The sequence below is a fragment of the Toxorhynchites rutilus genome, chromosome 1 (assembly GCF_029784135.1).
Source record: "Toxorhynchites rutilus septentrionalis strain SRP chromosome 1, ASM2978413v1, whole genome shotgun sequence".
Taxonomy (NCBI): Eukaryota; Metazoa; Arthropoda; class Insecta; order Diptera; family Culicidae; genus Toxorhynchites; species Toxorhynchites rutilus.
This window is the reverse complement of record NC_073744.1, coordinates 169,874,445-169,895,588: the sequence shown is the minus strand read 5'-3', so window position 1 is coordinate 169,895,588 and position 21,144 is coordinate 169,874,445. Positions and strand designations below refer to the sequence as shown.

At 39.3% G+C, this 21,144-nt stretch overlaps 1 protein-coding gene across 8 annotated transcripts in view; it reads left to right on the top strand.

Annotated features, from left to right (window-relative positions):
• Positions 1 to 21,144, top strand: part of LOC129765747 (putative uncharacterized protein DDB_G0282129) — a 271,283-nt gene that overhangs the window by 83,878 nt on the left and 166,261 nt on the right. For 3 of the 8 annotated variants that reach the window (XM_055766181.1, XM_055766176.1, XM_055766171.1), the window contains exon 1: positions 13,249 to 14,601. The exons of 4 other annotated variants lie outside the window; for them this stretch is intronic. In XM_055766181.1, the coding sequence (XP_055622156.1) occupies positions 13,622 to 14,601 (980 nt within the window). In that variant the 5' untranslated portion in view covers positions 13,249 to 13,621. Of the gene's footprint in view, positions 1 to 13,248; positions 14,602 to 21,144 lie in introns of those variants that run through there. One more of the 8 variants, XM_055766185.1, reaches the window with a different exon arrangement.

Genomic DNA, 21,144 nt, shown 5'->3' with positions numbered 1-21,144 from the left:
TAGGCGGTTCGCAGTTTTCGGAAGTATTCGCGGTATTTTTAGGGATATTTTTAGTAGTGGCTTCCTCCGTTTTGGCCATAGATGTTTATGTGTACGTGGGTTTGATATTCTGTGGTATTCATGGATACCAGGCGATTTTTTATTTCTACTTGTTTTCCACACAGTTTAGGTGGTCTATAAATTTTTTCACATATTTCGGAATGCCTTCACAAAGTTGCGTGTTTTCACAGTATGTCTCTAGAACGAAGTGCGTCGCGTTATACAGAGGAGTATTCTCGGTTACCTTTTCAGGTTTCCAAAAACATAAATCCGGCATCGCAATAGGGAGTTCTATAACAGTACGCCCGACGATTACCGGAATTCTCTCGGTTACCTTCTCAGGTTTCCCAAAGTTAACTCTCCACTATCGCGATTGGACTTCGATAAAAATGAGTGCGATCAATAATAGAATATATAGCCGGTCCACTCAATACCACAGGTTTTCTTTCTCAAGAAACCTAAAGATAATATCTCCCGCGTGTTATAATTCATAGGATTTTCTGACTTTCGTTTCGTCAAGCGGTCAATAGTTTGCGTATACATAATCACATCACTTACCACAGTGAATCCTGATTCATACCTCTTCCCACTAACAATTATCCCTCCCATGATATTCGCTAGAGAACCACGCTATAGAGGAGACCCTTCTGGCCTTCGGGCGGCGAATATCATACTAACATTCCTTCCCTTCCCCTGGTGACTGTAAGGACGTGGCCGGCGTCGTTATTGACCATTTAAAGCTCGAATCACCGAAAATTGCACAACGAGAATGATTTGCTAGTCCCAAGCGTCATTCTGTGTGTTCTTTGTGCAATTTGGTCGGTTCAGGTCAATCACGGAGAGCAACTACGAATTGTACAGTCTACCCAAGCTCAAGCTCAGTGTAAGTATGAAGAAATCATATTCTTGTAACATTTTATCTCGACACTAAGGAAGTACTAGGACAACTATTGACGCGTCAACAGACTGTTCAGGAATAAACCTTTCAATTTATTCGTTGTTGAAAATTCAAGCTTCTTCTTTATTAGGATCATCTTTGTTTATTTCATACAGGTACAGCAACGATGTTGCTAACCTTTTGAAATTCTGATTGGGCGGTTTCTGTGGGCAACAAATAAACGAAACTGACAAATGAACAACGTTAAAAAATGGGAAATATCATCAATTATCACCACAATACATTACGAAAATTTGTTTCGAATTTATGGCGCTCAATAGCTATCGTTTTAGTCAAACGAAACACCTGCGATACTCGCTGACTGTATAACTACACCCGACACATTTAAAAAAAAAAAAAAAAGGTATCAGATGGGCGATTCTCCTGGTGTTGTCTGCGCTTCACACATATAATTTTCGCATCAATGCCCTCATTCTGGTGTCAACTTGCTTTTTTCTCTCTCTACCTCTCGTAGTTATTATAGTTGTTCTGGATCACAAACCGTGTGCAATTTTCGCGTCACATTCTGTTTCCACCCAAATGCATTCCACCATCTCTTTCCAAATCGACTAAGAACAAAGCTCGTGGCGTGAAAAAAAAAACAAAAGTAACACAAGTCCCTCGTTTCCTCTTTGGTATCGTGACGGCACCATCGTAAAGCTGTCTAATTTGTAGTTTTTAATTACTTCTTCAGAGAGCTCCCATTCCGCTCGTTAATTATATCTTCCCCGCCCGTGGATTACTTCATTGAGAACGCCAAGAATTAACTGCTCGAACGATTTCGATGTTCCATGAGGAATGTTTGTTTGTTTTATGAATTGCTAGCCCCTTTTTAGGAATTTCAACAAAAAAATGCGCAAACCTAACCGTCCCCCACTTACGGACCGCTAGTCCGTGTCAAGGTGTGGATTAATTAGCACTATCGAACATCGGAAACCGTTCCATTCCCACGGCCTGTGATGCAATGCCAGCGAGTTGGCAGGCACAGGAAGCGGCTGCGAGAGCCGCACAGTCAATCGAAGGTCAACATCCTCAAAACATCCATAGGACAACGCGCGCACTGACAGTCTCAACAATTAGTATTGTTCTCTATGCAAAACAGGTAGATTCACACGCCCGCAAGGGGGAACCCCTGGTCTATTCCATACTCATGGGGAGCGCTCGTTATCCACTGCGATCACACAATCGATCCAGACGATCATATATCTTGCAGGCCCGAAATTCCGTTTCCGTCAGCGTGCGTGAGTAAGTGGTCATAATCCACCACGACACGTTACGCGAAATGTCACGCATGAGGACCGCCAACAGCGCGCCGCGGCTTGCGCTATCGAATATATGGGAATTCTAAGCGCCCAGGTGCCAGGTGAAATGCGAGAGCCACCTGTTTTGCTCCAGTGTACCACGGTTATCGTGGCGTATGTACGAGTATGCGAACACATGACTAATTCACAGCGCAAACTCTCCGATAATTATGCGCACCATTTGTTGCGGCCCGCTGCTTTCCACCGAGAGCGATGGTTTACCGTAGGCGGATGTGAGATAGGCTTTGAACTCTTTTTGGTTCGCTCGGAGTTGTTCTTGTTTCCGCGGTTTTTTCAGGTGTCAATAAGGCTTGAAAATCCAACAGGATCTTTTCTGCTTGCTAAAAAAAATTATAAGAGGTTGTGTCCAAGATACGACCGCATTGTTGACGTAGAACTACGCTGTTATTTTATATAAGTCGCTTGTTTATACCTTCGGATATTATTCTATAATGCTGTGAAAGTTTAGAAACAACTGCTTAGTAGAATATTCTCTGAAATGATTTTTTCATTGTAGAATCAGTTCACGATATTTGATTGATGATTCATTCTTGCCCTCGCAAAACAATCGTATGTCGCAATTTATTTCATGTCAATGCATTGAAAATTTATCTCGAAGGCTATTCCGGTGGCCTTTTTCGAAATTGACATAGACTCGGCATAGACAGTCGATTATATACATGTTGCACCAGCACCATTATTCCATATCTCATAACTACATCAATATATCTTTGGCACCGCATGTAAACAACAACAATGAAAACACTTGCAAGTATCAAATATCATTCTACATGTTATTTAGTATTGCCTCAAAAGAATCGCACCTCTAGATATCGTTCGTACAAACTAAGCGTAAACCAAGCGCCAAACAAGCGTTCACCATAGCATGCATACAGAGCCATACATTGGTGGCTTGAAACTACTAGCAGTATAAACATTTCTCATCATTTTGCGCTATTCTCAAAAGAAACGCTTCTGTTAATATTACTGGCCTCGAAAAAAGTTGCATTACTTTCTCATGCTCGAGAGAAGCGCAGCTGTCACCCTTAGTGGAGGAAGTTTTGCTACTGGCAAGCAAAACCTAATCACATACAAAATTCCAGAACATTTACTTTCTTGATGACTAAACAAGATAAATAAACTCTTTTTGTTAATAACAACCTCGAAAACAGTAGCAATGCTTCATTATGATCAATATTAGCGCAAATGTAATCCTAGTTGAAGGCAGTTTTGCGACTGGCACGCGAACCCAAATAACTTATAACATTCCAGTAAGACATTCAAGATGCTTGGTATTCCCAAATAATTTTTTGGTGCACAACCTTAACGTCTGCTTCGCCATAACGTCAGTTTAATGCATTGATGCATTCTCAAAGGCACTAACGAAGCCCTTATGAAGACGGAAAATAAACAATGTTAACTGCTTGGAAAAAGTCTGAATTATGCCACACAGTTTGTACTCTGCTGTAACACCCATCGATGCGACTTCGCTGAAGAGTTTGTCAAGAGCGATCGCCTTCACCACCAGCGGGGGGAGCTTGATTTTGGTTGCTGCCTGGGTAACGACGTTTACATTTTCGACCGACGCACCGAAATCGCCTACTTCGCTGTTGTTTGATACGGTGTCACATTCGCGAAGGCTCGGTTCAGTGCGAGCGCTTTTCACTGCACCAACACCGCGTGCATCATTAGATGACGCTAACCTCGAATTTTTTTTGCCCCTGGCAATGCGTTCGTTTTTTGCAGGGCTCGAGCCTGCCTTCCTCTTCTTCTTGCTCATCGCACACTACGCGAAGCGTCCAATTTATGACGCGGAAAGAAGAACACACGATACGAATAACGCGAAAAACGAACAGAAAAATCAAACGACGATTTCCAAGTTGGATTACCACTGGTGGGGTCCAATCTTAGATCGAAGCGCAGCGAAAGCGGAGTGAACTGGATTACTCAACAGTCCGATGCCGAATGAAAGTTTGCCTCAGCGAGATCCACTGTTTATACTCTAGGCAAGTATTCCCCTTCATTCTTCTTCTTTTCCATTGTTCACGGAGACTTTAAATCCTACGATTTCCCCTCCGTTGGTCGTCGGTAAGTTGCTCGTTATTGATAGCTCTGTTCGGGAAAGCACACAAATGGACAGAACAAATGTATGGGAAAATACAAACACTTAAAGTTCATGAATTTTAACCATTTACTAACCAGGGGATTCTATTGTATGGCATATTAAACAAATCTTACGGAATTTCCGATTCGTTTAGTATGTAAATCGCCAAAATCCGTTCGCGGCAAAAATAGTTATTAACGTTAACTTTATTTCATAAAAACGTGACCTGTTTTCTGATTTGACACCCTTAATGAAAGACGTAGTTCTACGTCAAAAGACCAAGCTGGACAAAGCCAAACTGAAACTTTCGCGGCACACCGGTCAGGTAGACGTCAAATATTCTAACGTAAATGCTATAGTTGACTAGCTGACCCGGCAAACCTCGCCCCGCCCAAAGTTTATTTTTCGTTATCACATCCACCATTTCTTACTAAGCCCACGTTCATAGGTATAATCGCAGAGCTGTTCATTGATTGATTTTATAATCTACCCTTTAAAATCATTTTGACGTAGGATTACGTCTTTCGGGAACATATTGGGATACAAATTGTAAATCGAAAATCGAGCACATCGTGAAAATTGTCCAATTTCAAACGCTTATTGCTCAGTCATTTCATGATGGATTGATGAAATTTTGGGTCAATCGATTTCGGTACTCCATATCAATTTTTTATATTAAAGAAAATAATATATGTCATGAAACTAACTATCAAACAATTGAAGAATCTCAACCCCTATCCTAACGGAAATACCCACTTCTGATTGGTCGATGTTGACGACACATGTGGCGGGTTCCTAACAGAGCCATCGAAACCAAGCTGCCTGGGGGAAATCGGTATTGCAAATACATGAAAGTAGGGGGAACTTTTGTTCCTACCGAGATGCGTTCTCTAACAGAGACATCTAAACCAAGGTGCCCAGGAGAAATCGACATTGGAAATATATGCAAGTCAGGGGCATTTTTATAATGTATGTAAGGTGAGTGATACGATTAATTCTAGCAAAAAAAAATGAATTTGGAACTTCAATATTGGTTGCTTCGTAAAATTTCATATCAATGACCGATCGTGTATTGTGAAAAAATTAGCACAAGTGTAAGTGTAAACTTGTATATGGTAGCAGTTGTGTTAAAAAAGACTTGATATATGAAATGACTTACTTCGTATTTCATGAATAAAAACCAATGTGTGTTCCCGCTCGAGAACGGGTCGTTTGGTTTGAGCTGACTGTTTTATTGTGCTCATTTTCACCCAAGGAAAGTTTATACGGTGAAAAAAAATTGTAAAAGTGAATAAATATTAGAAAAAGTGATTTCCCATATGCTCATATAGTATTAGTATTAGGCGCTGTTAGTCCAATTAAAATTCGCATTGGGTTGAATAAACACCCAGAAAGTAAAAGTTATAAAAGAAAATTACCTTTCCCATTTCAAATATGTTTTCTCTATATTGAAGTAACATGTTTTTAATGATGAGAAAAATTGATAATTGTGTTCAGTATTGGTAATTATCTTATATTACATTGGTGAGTTTTTTTGACGTAGAACTACGTCTTACATGAAGGGTACCAAATCAGAAAACAGGTCACGTTTTTATGAAATAAAGTAAACGTTAATAACTATTTTCACTGTAAACGAATTCTCATGATTCGCATACCAATCGAATCGGAAATTCTCTAAGATTTGTTTGATATGCTATACAGTACAATTCGTTAATTTTTAAATTCATGAAAACTGGAAGAATTTCCTTTCTCGCATACATTTGTTCTGCCGATTTGTGTGCTAACCCTACCCGTATTTCGAATGCTTATAACTCGAACATTTCTCAACAGATCAGAAAAAAGGTTTGCATCAATTGATAGGAAATATTGCTACGCGTCTATCCCAATTAATAAAAGGTTATTGTTCATGAGATGAACAATTGAAAAACTGTAAAATGTCAAGCGTTATCTAAACGCCCTGAATTCCAAGTTTTGATTAGCCCGATTTACGGTTTCCCCAACACATACTTAAAAATTGATGTATCTGTGGAAATCCGCTTTGCAAACATACATGCAAGTCGGGGATATTTTTCTTCACTTCAAAATCAATGTGCCTGGGGGAATCCGCTTTGCAAATACATGCAAGTCGGGGGTATTTTTTGGTGTTGAGTACTTTTGTACTCGCTTGTCGTTGTGCAGTCGGGAATGTACTTTCAAACTGAGATGCCTGGTAAAATCTTCATTAACTTCTGGTAACGATATCATTATAATGCTCTATCAGTTTACCAGGCTTGGTCTATCAGTTTTAAATTGTTCGAATTTCAAATGAAAATTGTTCCTACTGAAGGAGTAACAATGAAAACAAACTTAAAAGTTATTTGAAAAATTTCGACGCATTCCAAAATAATATTCGAAGTGGTAAACAAGTGGATTCCATAATATAATAGCGTAGTTCTACGTCAAAAATGCGGTCGTGTCCTAGATACAACCTCTTACAATTTTTTTCTTTATTTCATCCATACATAACATAGGAGGCATCTCGTCTAGGATCACAGAGGGTGGTTTTCATTATATCTCGTTCCACTTCGGTATCTTTTATCTGATACGCACCATCCAACGACTGTTTACTGTTCAATTTCGCTACCGCAAACATGCCCCCCTCTTCAGAAAGAGCAAAGGAGTGTCAAACCACAAAAAAAAACATTTATTGCTCCCTAAAACCTCCATATGCCAAATTTGGTTCCATTTGCTTGATTAGTTTTCGAGTTATGTAGAAATTTGTCTTTCATTTGTATGGCAGCTCCGAATTAGAGTGGGGGGTGAAGTGTCTAACTACCGTAAAAACATTTATTGCACCCTACAACCTTCACTTGCCAAATTTCGTGCCATTTGCTTGATTAGTTCTCGAGTAATGCAGAAATTTGTGTTTCATTTGTGTTCGTTACTAAAAGGAAATACTAGAAGGTATCGTTGCGATCAGATCCCTGAATACGTACCTTCTAGTAAACAATATTAGGAAACAACAAAAACAACGGATCAACGAGCGAAATGAATGTATTGTGGAAGTCTGAAAACCCTTATATGTGGTAGAGTAGATCATTATGTCCCTAACTACCAAGGCAAAAAGGTTGCCATGATTGTTAATTATTCTTGTGTAGTCAAATAATTATAAATGTAATTTTCTAATAAATATTCTAATGTTGTGTAGTATTACCAATATAGTGTTGTTTCTTGAACATTCGGTGTTTTCATTCAATTGAAACCGGAATCCTTGGTTGCGGAGAAAATTCATTCAGGATGCAGTCCAGCACTCCGAGAACCAGTCCCAAACAATTTCCCCCTATTTCCCAAACAACTTTGTGGGAGATATTTATTTTTTAGACGAAAACTGTCTTCGACAAAGTTGTTACATATTGATAGAGCGCTCATTTTTATGTTATCAAAAATAGGGTGACCAAAATTGTCGATGAAATAAAAAATCTAAGTTTCTTATCTAAATAGATAGAGATAAACATAGTTCGACAATATTGCAGCCCCAATTATTTTAATTAACTTTGTATAACAAAGCTTTTTTCTATTTTTTAATATAATCGATTTGGTGTTTTTTTTCCTAAGTTGCAGTAGGGTGACCATGAAAACTGTATTCGTACGACTTTCAGAGCTTATCAAGACCAACATTTTGCGGTGCAGAACTTGTCAATATCTTAATCCTACTCAAAGTTATTGATGGGTTTTCACCCAAAAACTCATGATTTCAATTTTATTTACTCAAACACGAAAAATAACATAGTTTTGAAAATCACACATAATGTAGAGTGAACTCTGTTCTTTCAAATGCCGCCAATTGTTTATGTTTGTCCCAGAAAGAATGGCAAGCAATTGAAGAGAGCGTATTTTTTGGGAAGAAATATCAATAACTTTGAGTGAAATTGAGATATTGACAAGTTCTGCATCGCAAAATGTTTGTATCAGTATGTTCTAAAAGTCTTTCGAAGACAGTTTGTATGTAGAATTTGAAATATAAAAGTCAGAGCAAAAAATAGTGTTGACGTAGGACTACGTCTTTCATTTCTATACCGGGGTGTAAAATCAAAGTTTCGAAAACGAAAGCGTTACGCTGGAGACCGAGATTTTGAGCGTCAATTGCTCCTAAACAACTGAACGAAATGGTATGATAAACACTTCATTCGAAAGATAAAATGTCTACGCGTTCCATACTTGTTACTTTCTGATCCAAAAACTTGTTCCAATAGTCTTAAAATTGCTTTCAAAACAGGTTATTGAAATCGCCGCTCGGAAATCCACTCAGTTATAATTAAACAGCGATTGGAGCATGTTGTCGCTGTTGTGGTGGAGCTGGTGGTGAAGTTCATCATGAATGCGCTGATAACGGTGTCACCAAGAGACTGTTTGTGTACCTTAGGCCGAAGGGGAATCCATCAGGAGGAGAGTTATGCCACTGAAAAGCCACTGAACCAGCATCGAGAAACGGTTCCACTTGAGACATCGGAGCAGCCGCCACACACATACACACGTGGAACTCTTTCCGTTCGGTTGTTAGCCAGCATCGAGAAGATTCCGGAAAGATGTCATCGTTGCTAAAAAAACAATCTGCCAGTTCCCCTTGGAATTGAAAAATACATTCAAGCTAAAGAGTTTATTTTAATTATTTCTATCCATATACTGCTGCGATCAAATACATTTGGTTTTGTGATTTTTCAATCAAGTGCAATAGCAGGAAAGCTTCTGAAGATTATTCTTCCAAATCAGTAGGATATGTTCGAATCCAATATTGGATGCGTGCGCAACGGAAAATGCTTCGCATCGCGAAAATCATATAATTTTCAATCGATTCTTGCTCAGTCGCGGAAAGTTTCAAACTCAGAGAGTTCATTCGCATCTAGTTTGCCTTCCAAATTGTCATCGTAAACCATATCTTCTCTTGATTCAATCACGGACAAAAAGCATACTTAAGTGATATTCTGGTGGGGAAACGTATTCAAAAAAACAACATTCTTTAAGTGCACACCGACTGGACAACATCATTGCTGGACGGCGAAGGATCGACTGATTCATCACCTGACCTGACCTGAAACGCATTCAGTTTGATTCGAACTGTGAGGGAACGCAGAAAAGCCGATCCATCAGGTGGAGAAGAGAAGGCGACTAAGAGAGTATCAGCATCGAAAAAAAGACGGGTGGGTAATGTCGGGGACATAACCGGAGTGACGTAGGACTATACAAAGGGGACAGCTTTTGTTAAATATATATTTTAAATATATTGTTTTATTTTCTATTCCTACGTGAATATCTACCTATCTACCTGAAAAATGGATTAGTTTACTGTTTACTCTTTATGAATATGTTGATGGTTCTGAAAAGAACCTTTGGTGTTGTGTTTTTGTTATCACTCGATATTCCCATCTTGTTCGGTTAAACCTTCCTGTTTAGCTATTGCGTTTGCCACTCGCCACAGCTTTCACAGTTGGAAAATTTTTTCCCATCCAGCTTGTGACACGTTGTTCAGTAAATTACATTTAATGCGACGTGCCGGAGAAACACTTTGCCACTCACTGAAACTAATTGTTGCCTTGATGAGCGCCGAACCGAAGCTGCTCTGTTCTTGATGCGGGTTTTCTGATTGTCATGAGCAGCTTTGCAAGCCAACTCGAGCACTCCGACGGCCGAAACTCTATAATCGCTGTTAGGTATACTGGTGTTCCGGCACCAATCCGTTCGGCCTAGTTACCCTTGCGGAGCAATCAGTGAATGCGACCAACAGGGAACTGGAGACCTGCACGGTTCGAGTGAGACTTTGCCTTTTCCTTAACTTGTCCTCCTTTGTTACGTCCATGATGCCGATGCCGTGTGGTTGGGTTTACGGTTTGAAAGAAAATAAGATATTTTTTTGGGGTCCGCGTGTTTTATACTCTAGCGGTACACACTCACAGGATAGACACAAATCGGCAGACTCAGCCATAGGGGCGAGTCCAACGAGACGAACGAATGAGCGTTAAAAGGAAGCGATGGCAAAAAAAATACATTCATTACGATTTGTTCGCTCGTTGGATTCACATGCAGGCTAAAAAGGGTCCTTTTCAGGATCACAAAATTATCTTCAATCTAAAGAGTTTATTGTTTTGTTATCACTATATATCCCCATCTTGTTCGGTTAAACCTTCCTGTTTAGCAATTTGTTGCCACTCGCCACAGCTTTCACAGTTGGAAAATTTCTTCCCATCCAGCTTTGTGACATGTTGTACAGTAAATTACATTCAATGCGACGTGCCGAAGTGCCACTCAGTGTCGCATTGGAGGCGATTTTAACCTGTAATTGAACATTTGCGATGACAGTGGTACAGTGTCGACTTTCAATGTGGGGTCATAATTTGGATTTCTATGTTTACATAAATGTCCAACTAAATAAGTCGCATTACATGTCCGTCCAATTAGCTAAATGTCGAACTAATTGTAAATTACTGTACTTTCAATCTGGAAACAATTTAAGAATTGGTGAAAATTGAATAATCTGGAAAGTTCCCAACTATCAATAAGCTCAGAACAACTGCCAAATTCACATACTCATCAGATCCTGGCAAACAAATTATGAAAAAATCAATTTGTGTTTTATTATTATTTTGGATAATGTTTTAGAAAGCATTGAACTGTATTTCATAAACTCTTTTTGGAAGGTTTAATGGCCCTGAAAAGCGCCTTGTTTTATGGAATGGTTCCAATTTAGAAAACTTAGTACTCGTGGTTTTGAAAAAAACCATTTCGAACGCCCTTGATGCCGCCTTGTTCTGGATTTGCCACCAAAGCAGTGTGTATAAAGAACAAACTTTTTTCTTCTGCTACCTGCTGCCGTTTTGCGATTGCGTTTGCCACTCGCCACTCGCTGCAACTGCCTGTTGTCTTGATGTCCACCGAACCGAAAGTGTTCTGTTCCGAATGCGGGTTTTCTTATCGTCGCGAGCAGCTTTACCAGCCAACTCGATCACTTCGGCGGCCGAAACTATATAACGCCGGCTAGGTGGACTGGTGCACTGGTACTAACGCGCTCGGCCTAGCTACCGTTGCGGGGAACTCCAGATCAACACGGTTCGAGCGGGATTTTGCCTTTCCCTTCACTTTTCCTCCTTTACCATGTCCAGACATGGCTGCTTGGGTTGGTTTGTTGATGTGTTGTGATGCGAACCGATGTGGTGTACGGTTTGAATGAGAATGATCGTTACGGCAGCGGAGCGGAGATTTTTAAGCTGACTGGCTGGCTCGAGAATTACGCATGTGTGAGACTGCGACCAATGTTTCGTTCATATTTTTTCTTTTTCTTTTCCAATCGTGCTTCATTGTATTTCGCTTCTGCTCTGGTTGCCCGTTTTGGTCGGTACGATTTGAGGAGCACAAAATGGACCAATCAAAAATGGGCACATAGTGCATTTTGACAATGCTTTTTTTTAATCTCATTTATTTATTAGGCTCATTAGCATTTAGCTGTAACAGAGCCGGGTTTAATCGTGTGCATGTACATATGTTTATGTTTCTATAAATTGTGAATTACACAGTAGTTAGTAGTAGCCATTTAGGCGTTAAGTTTTCTGTTCCCATACATTATGGTAAATTACACAGTAGTAGCCATTTAGGCGTAAGGGTATTCTTTCTGTTCTTCCATTGTTCAGCAGACCGGACAGCGGAGACAGTTGATATTGATCATTGTTGGGTTATTTATAGAACAGCAGCCCGATGTTTCTTGCAGAGCAGAGCAGTTGTATGGATGAATCGATCTTTGTTCCACCGTGGATCGATTTCCATCGCTGATGATGGTTGCGTGGACGTAGTTATTCTATAACAACACAAAGATGGTCAATTGAGGACCCTGAGTTTGAACTCACGATCGATCGCTTGGTAAGCGAACGCGTAACCAAGTGGCTACGAAGACCCCCTTTGACAATGCTTGATATTTCACAATTATTCAATTATTTATCTCAAGAAAAATGAAATGTTATTCGTTATGATAGATGCGTAGATATATTTCCTATCAATTGATACAAAAACCTTTGCGATCTATTGAGAAATGCTCGAGTTATTATTATATAATCTTGCATTTTTTCCTACTTGTTCAGTGCCTAGATTTCCATTTCACCCCCTATATCTTCCGGTTAGACGTAGTCCTACGTCAAAACAACAATTCTTATAGAGCAAATGTTTTTGGAGCTGTAGATCACTTCCGCACGACCACTTCGAAGGTGCTTATATCGATTGTTATGAATAAACCTGTATTCTAATCATTGAACATTATTCCTGAGATAGTGATATCTAGAACATGATATTCGAAAATTCTCGTAAATATCACCTGCACCCTTTACGTCATTTAATCTCCGAAAAGGTTTAAGCTGTGACTCTCACCAACACACGCAAACGCCCATCCACCCGCGCATATCATCCTCAGCGAACTCACGCTTTGGTCGGTTTTTCTTTCTGTTTTGTTTTGTACGCTTTTTGTTTGCTCTCCACAAACAACCGTCACAACATGTAAACCGTGGTGTTCTGTCGATGCGTTCCGGCGGGGGACTCATTTCCATTCACACACGCTTACACGCTCGCGCTCTTGCTCGCACTCCCTTTGCGCACGATTCCGCGGTCGTCAATGTTTTTGCGTTGATGCGTCACCACCCTCCGCCGCCACCCAACGCTGGGATCACATGCATGCGCTCATGTTGTGCATGTGTATTTGAACCGCCCGAGGCGCGAGGGTAAGGCTTTGCGGGCTTTTCGCTCAAAAAATTCGTCGTTCGCAGTTAGTACGTTGTTTACTTTCTCGCAATAGACAGTGGAGAACCCGAGGGTCCCTCTCGGGTGTGGGATATCGGTAGTCTTTTTTTTTTTTTGCTGAAGTAATAGTTGGAACCTCTCCCCACGCAATCTGGGAGCCTCCCCCACCGGTCCCGGGCGTCGCGTTTGTGCGGAAACTAAGTGCGCCCTTTCTGCCGATCGCTAATTAGGGCCCGCGTTGCGTGTCGCGTGAAGAAATGCACGCCGAATGGTTATGTTGTGGTGGTTGTAGGAAAAGTTTAAATTTTCCGGGTAAATGCTGCGGTGCGTGTGTTCGTTTGCTTCTTTTTATTCATTCATCTTACTGATGTGCAAAGCCATGTTATCCGCGCGGGTTAACAAAATCAATGACGACGACGCTTCGTTGGAGCCGCTTAAAATGCTACCACTATTGGATATTCACCCCACTCAGCCATAGGACAGAGGAAAATGAACGATTATTTTCAGTGCGTGAGAAATTTGTTCCAGAATTGCTTCAACCAGCAGCCACCAGCGGGATCGTTTGTGCGTGACGGTTCCATCCTGTCCGCGTCGCGAATCAATGACATTCACAGCCTCTACGACAAAAACAGCACCAGCAGCAGCAGCCGTTACAATCTGGTGAAAGATATCGGATACAGCTACGATGCCATAAGCGCCCGGAACGATCGGATTCGCTTTCCGAAGGTGAAAACCCTCGACATCATCCCGCAGTCCCGTGACGTCCTCAACGGGGACTGGATACTGCGCTACTCCGACTCGGAAGCCAACAATTACCCGTGGAGTGGCGACTCTAGTCCAAGCTTTGATCTAGTACCCTGGCGAAGATCGAACCCCAATCACAACCTGCTGCTCGCGCAGTCCAGCTTCGGCTCGCCCAAACGATGGACCAACAACAACCGGGATAAGAAGATCCTCGAGCGGTTGCACAAAATCGAAACCAAACGCGTGAAGAAACATCTCAAGGAGAGCCACAAATACTCGAAGCGAGTGAAACGCATCCGCATTATGCTGTCGATCGAGATGCGACAGAAGAGTTACGAAATCCTGCCCCCGAAACTGCTTCCCCGGCAGTTTGGCGAGGGCAAAAGCCACGTCACCAGGATGGCGGTGGTTGCCGTCGAGGAGCATGAGTTCTGTCACTGGGGCTACTTTAGCCAGCGACGGCACGAAAATTTCCGGGAGAAAATTGCCAAAGAAGAAGCCAAAGTGATATCCGAGCAACCAGCAGCGAAAAATTCGAGTCCGGTGGGTGGTGAGACAGCTGCGGCTGCTGAGCAGCTGAGGGAAATCGAGCAGCATGTTTTCTGCCCGAATATGAACGCGGTGAAAACGCTAAACCCAGCTAAGCCCATAACGCCATTCGCCCCTAAGCAGCTCGAAAGTGATAAGATGATAGTACAAATGTGTAGGAGATGTAGGCATAAGAGGTAAGCTTGGTTGCATACCGATCGGGCGATGAATTCGAATGGTTGTCTAACTTTAGGAGGGTTCAATGTAAAAGTAACGTTTGAACGCCAATTTTTCAATTTATGGTTTCGGTCGCTCAGCATATTGCGACAGTGAATTTACGAAACGATGCTTTTTAGTCTTTAGTGATATTTCACAAAGCACATCCATTAGAAGCATCCATCATCATCAACACCGGCAAACAAAATTTGTCTGAGAAGAAATTGTGCGGATTACTCAGACTAATGGATAAATTGAAGCCGCAATACAATAATTTTGGAATAATTGTTGAATTTTAATTATGAATCTTCGCTCACCTACTAGTAAGACTGCGCAAGGAGATTGGAAAGCACTAACAACAATCTCGTTCGAATTAAATCGAATTAATTTTGATTTGACCCGATATGTCGAATTGAGTCAGATTGAGCCGGTTCTTTCTTCATATAATTAAGTCAACCAATCTGAATGCATTCGTAATTTGTAGGGCAACTTTAGAGACCACAGGTCTCTTCTACGCAAATATTGTTCCAAATTTTTGTCGCAGCACGGTGAAAAATGTGTTTTATATGCGAAATCATCTGGTTACAGTACAATTATAACATACACAATAACGCCATAGCACGTGGTTTCATGATATGCTGCGTTGACAATTTGTTTGTTCATTATGTCACTTCATTATGCTCCCTTTACATTCATTATCCATTGAATATTTAGAAAACCTCCCACGATCCTAAGGGAAACAGAAAAATTTCACTAAAATATGCTCAAAACTGCACTCATGAATTGATTACAGATATCAATACATATACATCAGACTTTATTAAGGAAACCCTGCAAATTAGTCGAAATACAATCGATTTTGATCTCCGATTTTTTAAATCCTTGTACAGCCAGCTACCTATAATTACAATTATCATTAGCATATATAAAGTTGAATTCCATGTTAACCATTAAGGACCGCACGTTTTGGGGCAAACTTGTAAGCTTCATTTGTTCGGATTCCACGAATGAGATCGTTTCCTTCGGCGTGGCGTGCCTTGTGAGATTCTTGGCTGACCGAGGATTTAACCATCAAGTGCCGACAACACGGTTTATTTCGTGATCCATCCGTAGTAGACGGAACGCGAAACACGAGAAAACTCGTGAGCGGTCCGCAATATGTTAGAAAAGATTTTAAATCTTTTCATCGCTCTTTTTTGATTTTCGTGAATGAATGAGAAAAAAAAATGGGCGAACGAGAGAAAATTTAAGAATTGACTCTTGAAATATTCGGTGGTCCCGAAAAAGCCGATGCTCCATGACTTTTCAGGCGAACAAAAATCGGAGAAGCGACTGTCACCGATGTGCTTTTTTCAATATTTCCTATAGAAAGTAGACACTCTAACTAAGAAAAATGAAAATAAGAAGATAAAACATATCAACAAGAAGAAAATAAGAATAAAAATCATAATTTCAAGTTCGTTAATCGGCATCTTTTTACTCCTAGGAGCTCTCAAGTCGGGTCCTTATTTTTCTTCAAGGTTTATAGATATATACTAACAAATTTTGAAGATTATTGCTGCGACGAAGCGATTGGGAGTGTTTTGAAAATGTTTGGTCCCTATACTGCCGTTCGACACATAGTTGTCCCATGTTATTTTTTTTGACAATTTTCACTTTTCTTCATAAAACGATGTTTTTATACCTAATCTTCCGGAAAAACACGAAAAAAGTTATTGTTTGTTCCCAGCTTTAAAAAAACAATATCAAGCTCAATTGTCCCATGTTGATATCCTAACTGTCTCATCATGTATTTGTTGTAAATCCATAATAAATGCATCGGTTCAAGTACAAGAATTTTATGTCACGTTTTAGGCAGGGCTAATGCACTCATTTCTGGTTTGGAAGAACGAACTAATTCTCGAACAAATGAAAAAAAAAATCAATAGAACACGTGTACTCCTTGTTAGCGAATGCCTAATAACAATGAGGTTTACGTTCTGCAAAGATGTTGCAAATCACTCCCTTCTTCATTCATGTTTTTATGCATAATATTTCCAAAAAAAAGTTGATGGGTATGAGCCTAAGGGCATGGACGGGATCTTGACATAGGACTGTGATAGTTTGTAGTAATTGCATTTAAATTGAGTTTTTCATTGTTCAAAAACTGTATTTTTATTCTTTTTTGATACATCAAATGGATGCCCTGGAAAACTCGTTTCCTGTATGTACTTGTTTCCTTCAAACGGGTTAGATGACATAACGTGGTAGAATTCGGTACCGCATTCTGTTCAAAAATGTACACAAAATACCATTAAAGCCATTACTACCCTTTCCCTCTGTTTATTCAATCATGCAGAAGAAGACAAAGAGTCATCATGTATCATTTTTAAACACAAGTCTAGATAGTTGAGACCTATATCAATATAAGCCTGAGTCAAATCAAACTATGACTACAAAAATATATTATAGATAAAAATAGCATTATCTCCTTCATTACCACATTGTCCGGAACATTGTTTGTAGTAACTTTATAGCCCTGTAAGATCGCGACTACTCAAGCTATCATAATCTGATTTACGTGGGTATACCCTTTCGATTTACTCAATCAGTAGCCATTTAAATTCATTTATTGCATTTTCACATAACCAAACAACATACTCGATATTATGACATCCTGGACCACAATTACACAAATTGATTGAACAATATACAATATAATATGAAATAAATGGCTATTATCGGTGAATGGAGAATCAGTGCCACAAATTATCAAAATCTGTTCACGAATGAAGACATTAGCTTTTTCCCAGTGTCGGATGAATTCTCTTCTGTTGAAACTCAACACCATAACTGTCATAATGAGTATAACACAAGAGTCGAGACGCGTGAGCTTTGTCTAGTATATCGATCGAATAGAGTATGAACGAATTTCTTCCATTACTGTCAATAATTTCAGGTGATTATCACGAACGTTAAGTTGATCTTCATCACTTGCAGTGAATTTCTATTGAAAACGTGTTTGATTTCCATATTTAAAAACAAATGAATCCGGAGAAGGCAACATTAGCTTTCGTTGAGAATTGAACTCGCGATCTTTAACGTGAAGGGTACGGTCCGTTCCCGTTTCCGTTTCCGCTTTATATGATCTTTTACTATCGCCATTTCGCTCTGACAAGATCTTAGTTTCTAACACTTTCTTTATCTAACTCCACTTCACTAACTCCATTTTCGGTCTCCTAGGGCGGTTTTCAATGAACCGGAAGCCACTATCTCTTTCTCCAAAATGGCATCGGAATACGATACTCGACTTCCGCTGTTTAAGACCTTCCATCCAATACCCATATCGTAGGGCTTTTATATGATTGCTAGTCATTCATAGCCAGTATAATTAAACCGGAAATCAAAACAAGATTATGTTCGTTTTTCGCTCGTCTGTTATTGTCACCCATTGTCCATATAATAGGGGTGTATGCCATTTCTGGCCAATCGGGAGTATCATAAAATATCATAAAATATAGCTAGAGTTATACCATACATTCCATTGCCGAAGTCGCCAAAAACAAGATTTTTTTAATAATAAATGGCTATCCTTTACCATTAATCGATTTCACTCTCAATTAGTTGACGCTGAATTTTACGCCTTGATTTTCACTAACACTTGCGTGTTATTTTATTCAATATTCAATTTCGTATTGTGTATGTATTTTAGTGTATTTTATATATTCAATTTCGACGTTACGAATATCATGGCGAAAATAAATACGCAATTGAAAAATGAACTTTTTGGCAAGCTGATGTTGATGTTCATTGCACTGGTGTTCATTGATAGTGATGTTCCATATTTATCGACTTACGCTTGAGCAATAGGTTGTCAATACAAGGCAGGCTGAAATTCGGCGTGATTGAATGCCGTGAACGTGAATATTTTCGGCACTGTGGAGAATAATTCATTTTACGCATCAACTCACATTATGAGCTAACGCCCGATAGGCAAAAAGATTGTTCGTTGCGCCGGAGAGGAAGCGAATGGATAGTGCAATCGAAAGAAAACTTTTTTACTATATTCACTGTTCATGTGTCAAGCAAAAAAAATTCTGGATAATTTTCCTGTCTAATGATATATAACACAACATATGTCGCAATAACCATTTTGAGTAATAGGCGTTTGAAAACTCTTAATAAATCGTTACATTTTTCGTAGAGTGACCCCCTATATAGAAATGAAAGACATAGTCTTATGTCAAAAAACATTAAAAACCTTATTGGTTGTTCCCAGTATTTCAAAAAACAACATCAAGTTTAATTGTCCAATGTTGATATTCAAGGCTTAACTGTCCCACCATGAATTTTAAGTTCGTAATCAAGCTTGATTGATGCAAGTGAGAGGATCTTGTCAGATTACATTAAAAATAGTTTAGTGTTTTTAAAAAACCGGGTGTATTGCTAAACTGAAATACTTATATCTTCTGGGAGACAAGTATGGTACAAAATTTTGATAACATTTTTCAAAATTGCTGAGTTGGACAACAAATTTCTGCATAACTTGAGAGCTAATCAAGCGAATGAAACGAAATTAGGCATATGGAGATTTTAGGGAACAATAAATGTTTCTATGGTGGTTAAACACTCCACCCCCCTATTCTGTTTTCGCATTTACGCATGACAATTGTCATGACAAATGGTTTGCTTGCAAGTGCTGCTATTATCAACAAACGTCAAACATCTGTTGTGGGTTTCATCCGTCTTGTGTTCGTTTTTTGTGATTTTGCTCTGAAATATTATTTCGGAAGTGTATGAATTACATTTATCTACCAAAAAATGAACGCGACGAAAAGAGAATTAACTGACACTTGTCATTTCTTCTAGTAATAGCAATCGTATTTAGCAACCTGCGGTGCGAAAAAGAAGTGATACTATAGCAACCGCGATAGCAACGACGGGTGCGCAAATCGACAAGTTAATAAATTGACAACGGCTAAAACTCGAGACTAGAAACCTTGAATAGTAACGCATTGGTGCGGATGCCCTTAGCGTGTGTAGGCACCATCTAAGAGGGGATGGGTAGATGATTACTTGTTGGCTAGACTGATTTGTTGTAAATTTCGAAAAGGCATACGATGCATCCTCATGAAGCTAGATCGCGTCCCTCTAGTTTTGTAACCTGGTTGTATCCGCGCTGGACTTTGATGGTTTTCGCAAAAACACCAAATCTTCGAAGAAATCGTTTTGTCCAATGGTCTGCAATGGATGATCAGTTTCTCAGACTGCTCACTCTCGACTAGAGCTGAAATGGAATGTTGATTTTATTTTCACTCCGGATGATCAAATTTTCCGGATAATCGAATTATAAAAAAATTAAAAGGAAATCTCTCGGTAAACGTAAAATAACTATGATTTGCACTGACTTATTTGTACAATGCAGTATCTTAGCCACAAATTGTGGAGGAATAATGTTTTGAAAATCGAAAAAAAACATTGCCTTGTTACAGCTCATGAACCAAAATATTATTCAAATGATCAAGTCCAAATACAAGCAAAAGCTTGGCATCCAGGAGCCAAGGAGAGTTCGATGAGATGGTTAACCGAATCAATATTAGGGATGCTATGTTTTGCGTGGCCGAGGCTTGGGACGAGGTACCGACTGATTGCATTGTGAAGTCAAGGAAAATATTGATATCCCGTTGTTGACTGCAAAAGAACGCATGAACGCATTAACGGTGATTTTATGGTTTTCGGAAGACTCAAACTTTGGCGTCTTTACGACAATAGTAAGTAAAGTCTGAATGGGCTAAAATGTTGTATAGTGTATTTGTTCGAGGTAATCAATACTTTTCAGGAAGTCCCATTCGTAAATTTGAGATGACCATTCTCACTGGAACTCTAATGCACATCGTTACTCATGAATTTATTTTTAAACCGAAATGAATAATAATTTGCAAGAAAAAAAATTAAATTAAATTAAATCTATTCTGCGATAATATCGTAACATATGAAGATGCTAAATAGACAACTTTTGAGAATCCAATAAATCAAAGGACTATCCAAACGGATTCAAAGATTTATCACTTATTTTGTATTCTTTGCAACAATCTCAACACTCCTACCCCAACTTTTACTTTTTTTTACTACATCCATGATTATTCGAAAGATCATATTATATATGATGCACTGTGGATATCCGAATTAAAACATTCTAAACAGACCCTGCTCATCCTAACTACATCTATGTTTCATTAAATTATCATTTCCAACGTATATAAATCTACTGCAGATAATCGAAACTAGTTGTATTGACCAACCCCTTTTACAGTCCTCTCCTCTATCTAGCTTCGTACAAATTTGTTCAAATAATCATATTTATAAAGTATATTAACAAATTATTCAAAATTTTCGATAAAAAAAAATCAAAACCAAAATACTCCGGATGATAGAGTCTAAAATTCCGGATAATCGAGTCCGACCTGTACTTACTCTTTCTTAACTAATATTCAAATAATTTCAATATATCCCCAAAAAATCATAATTGTAACCTTTTCTGTTAT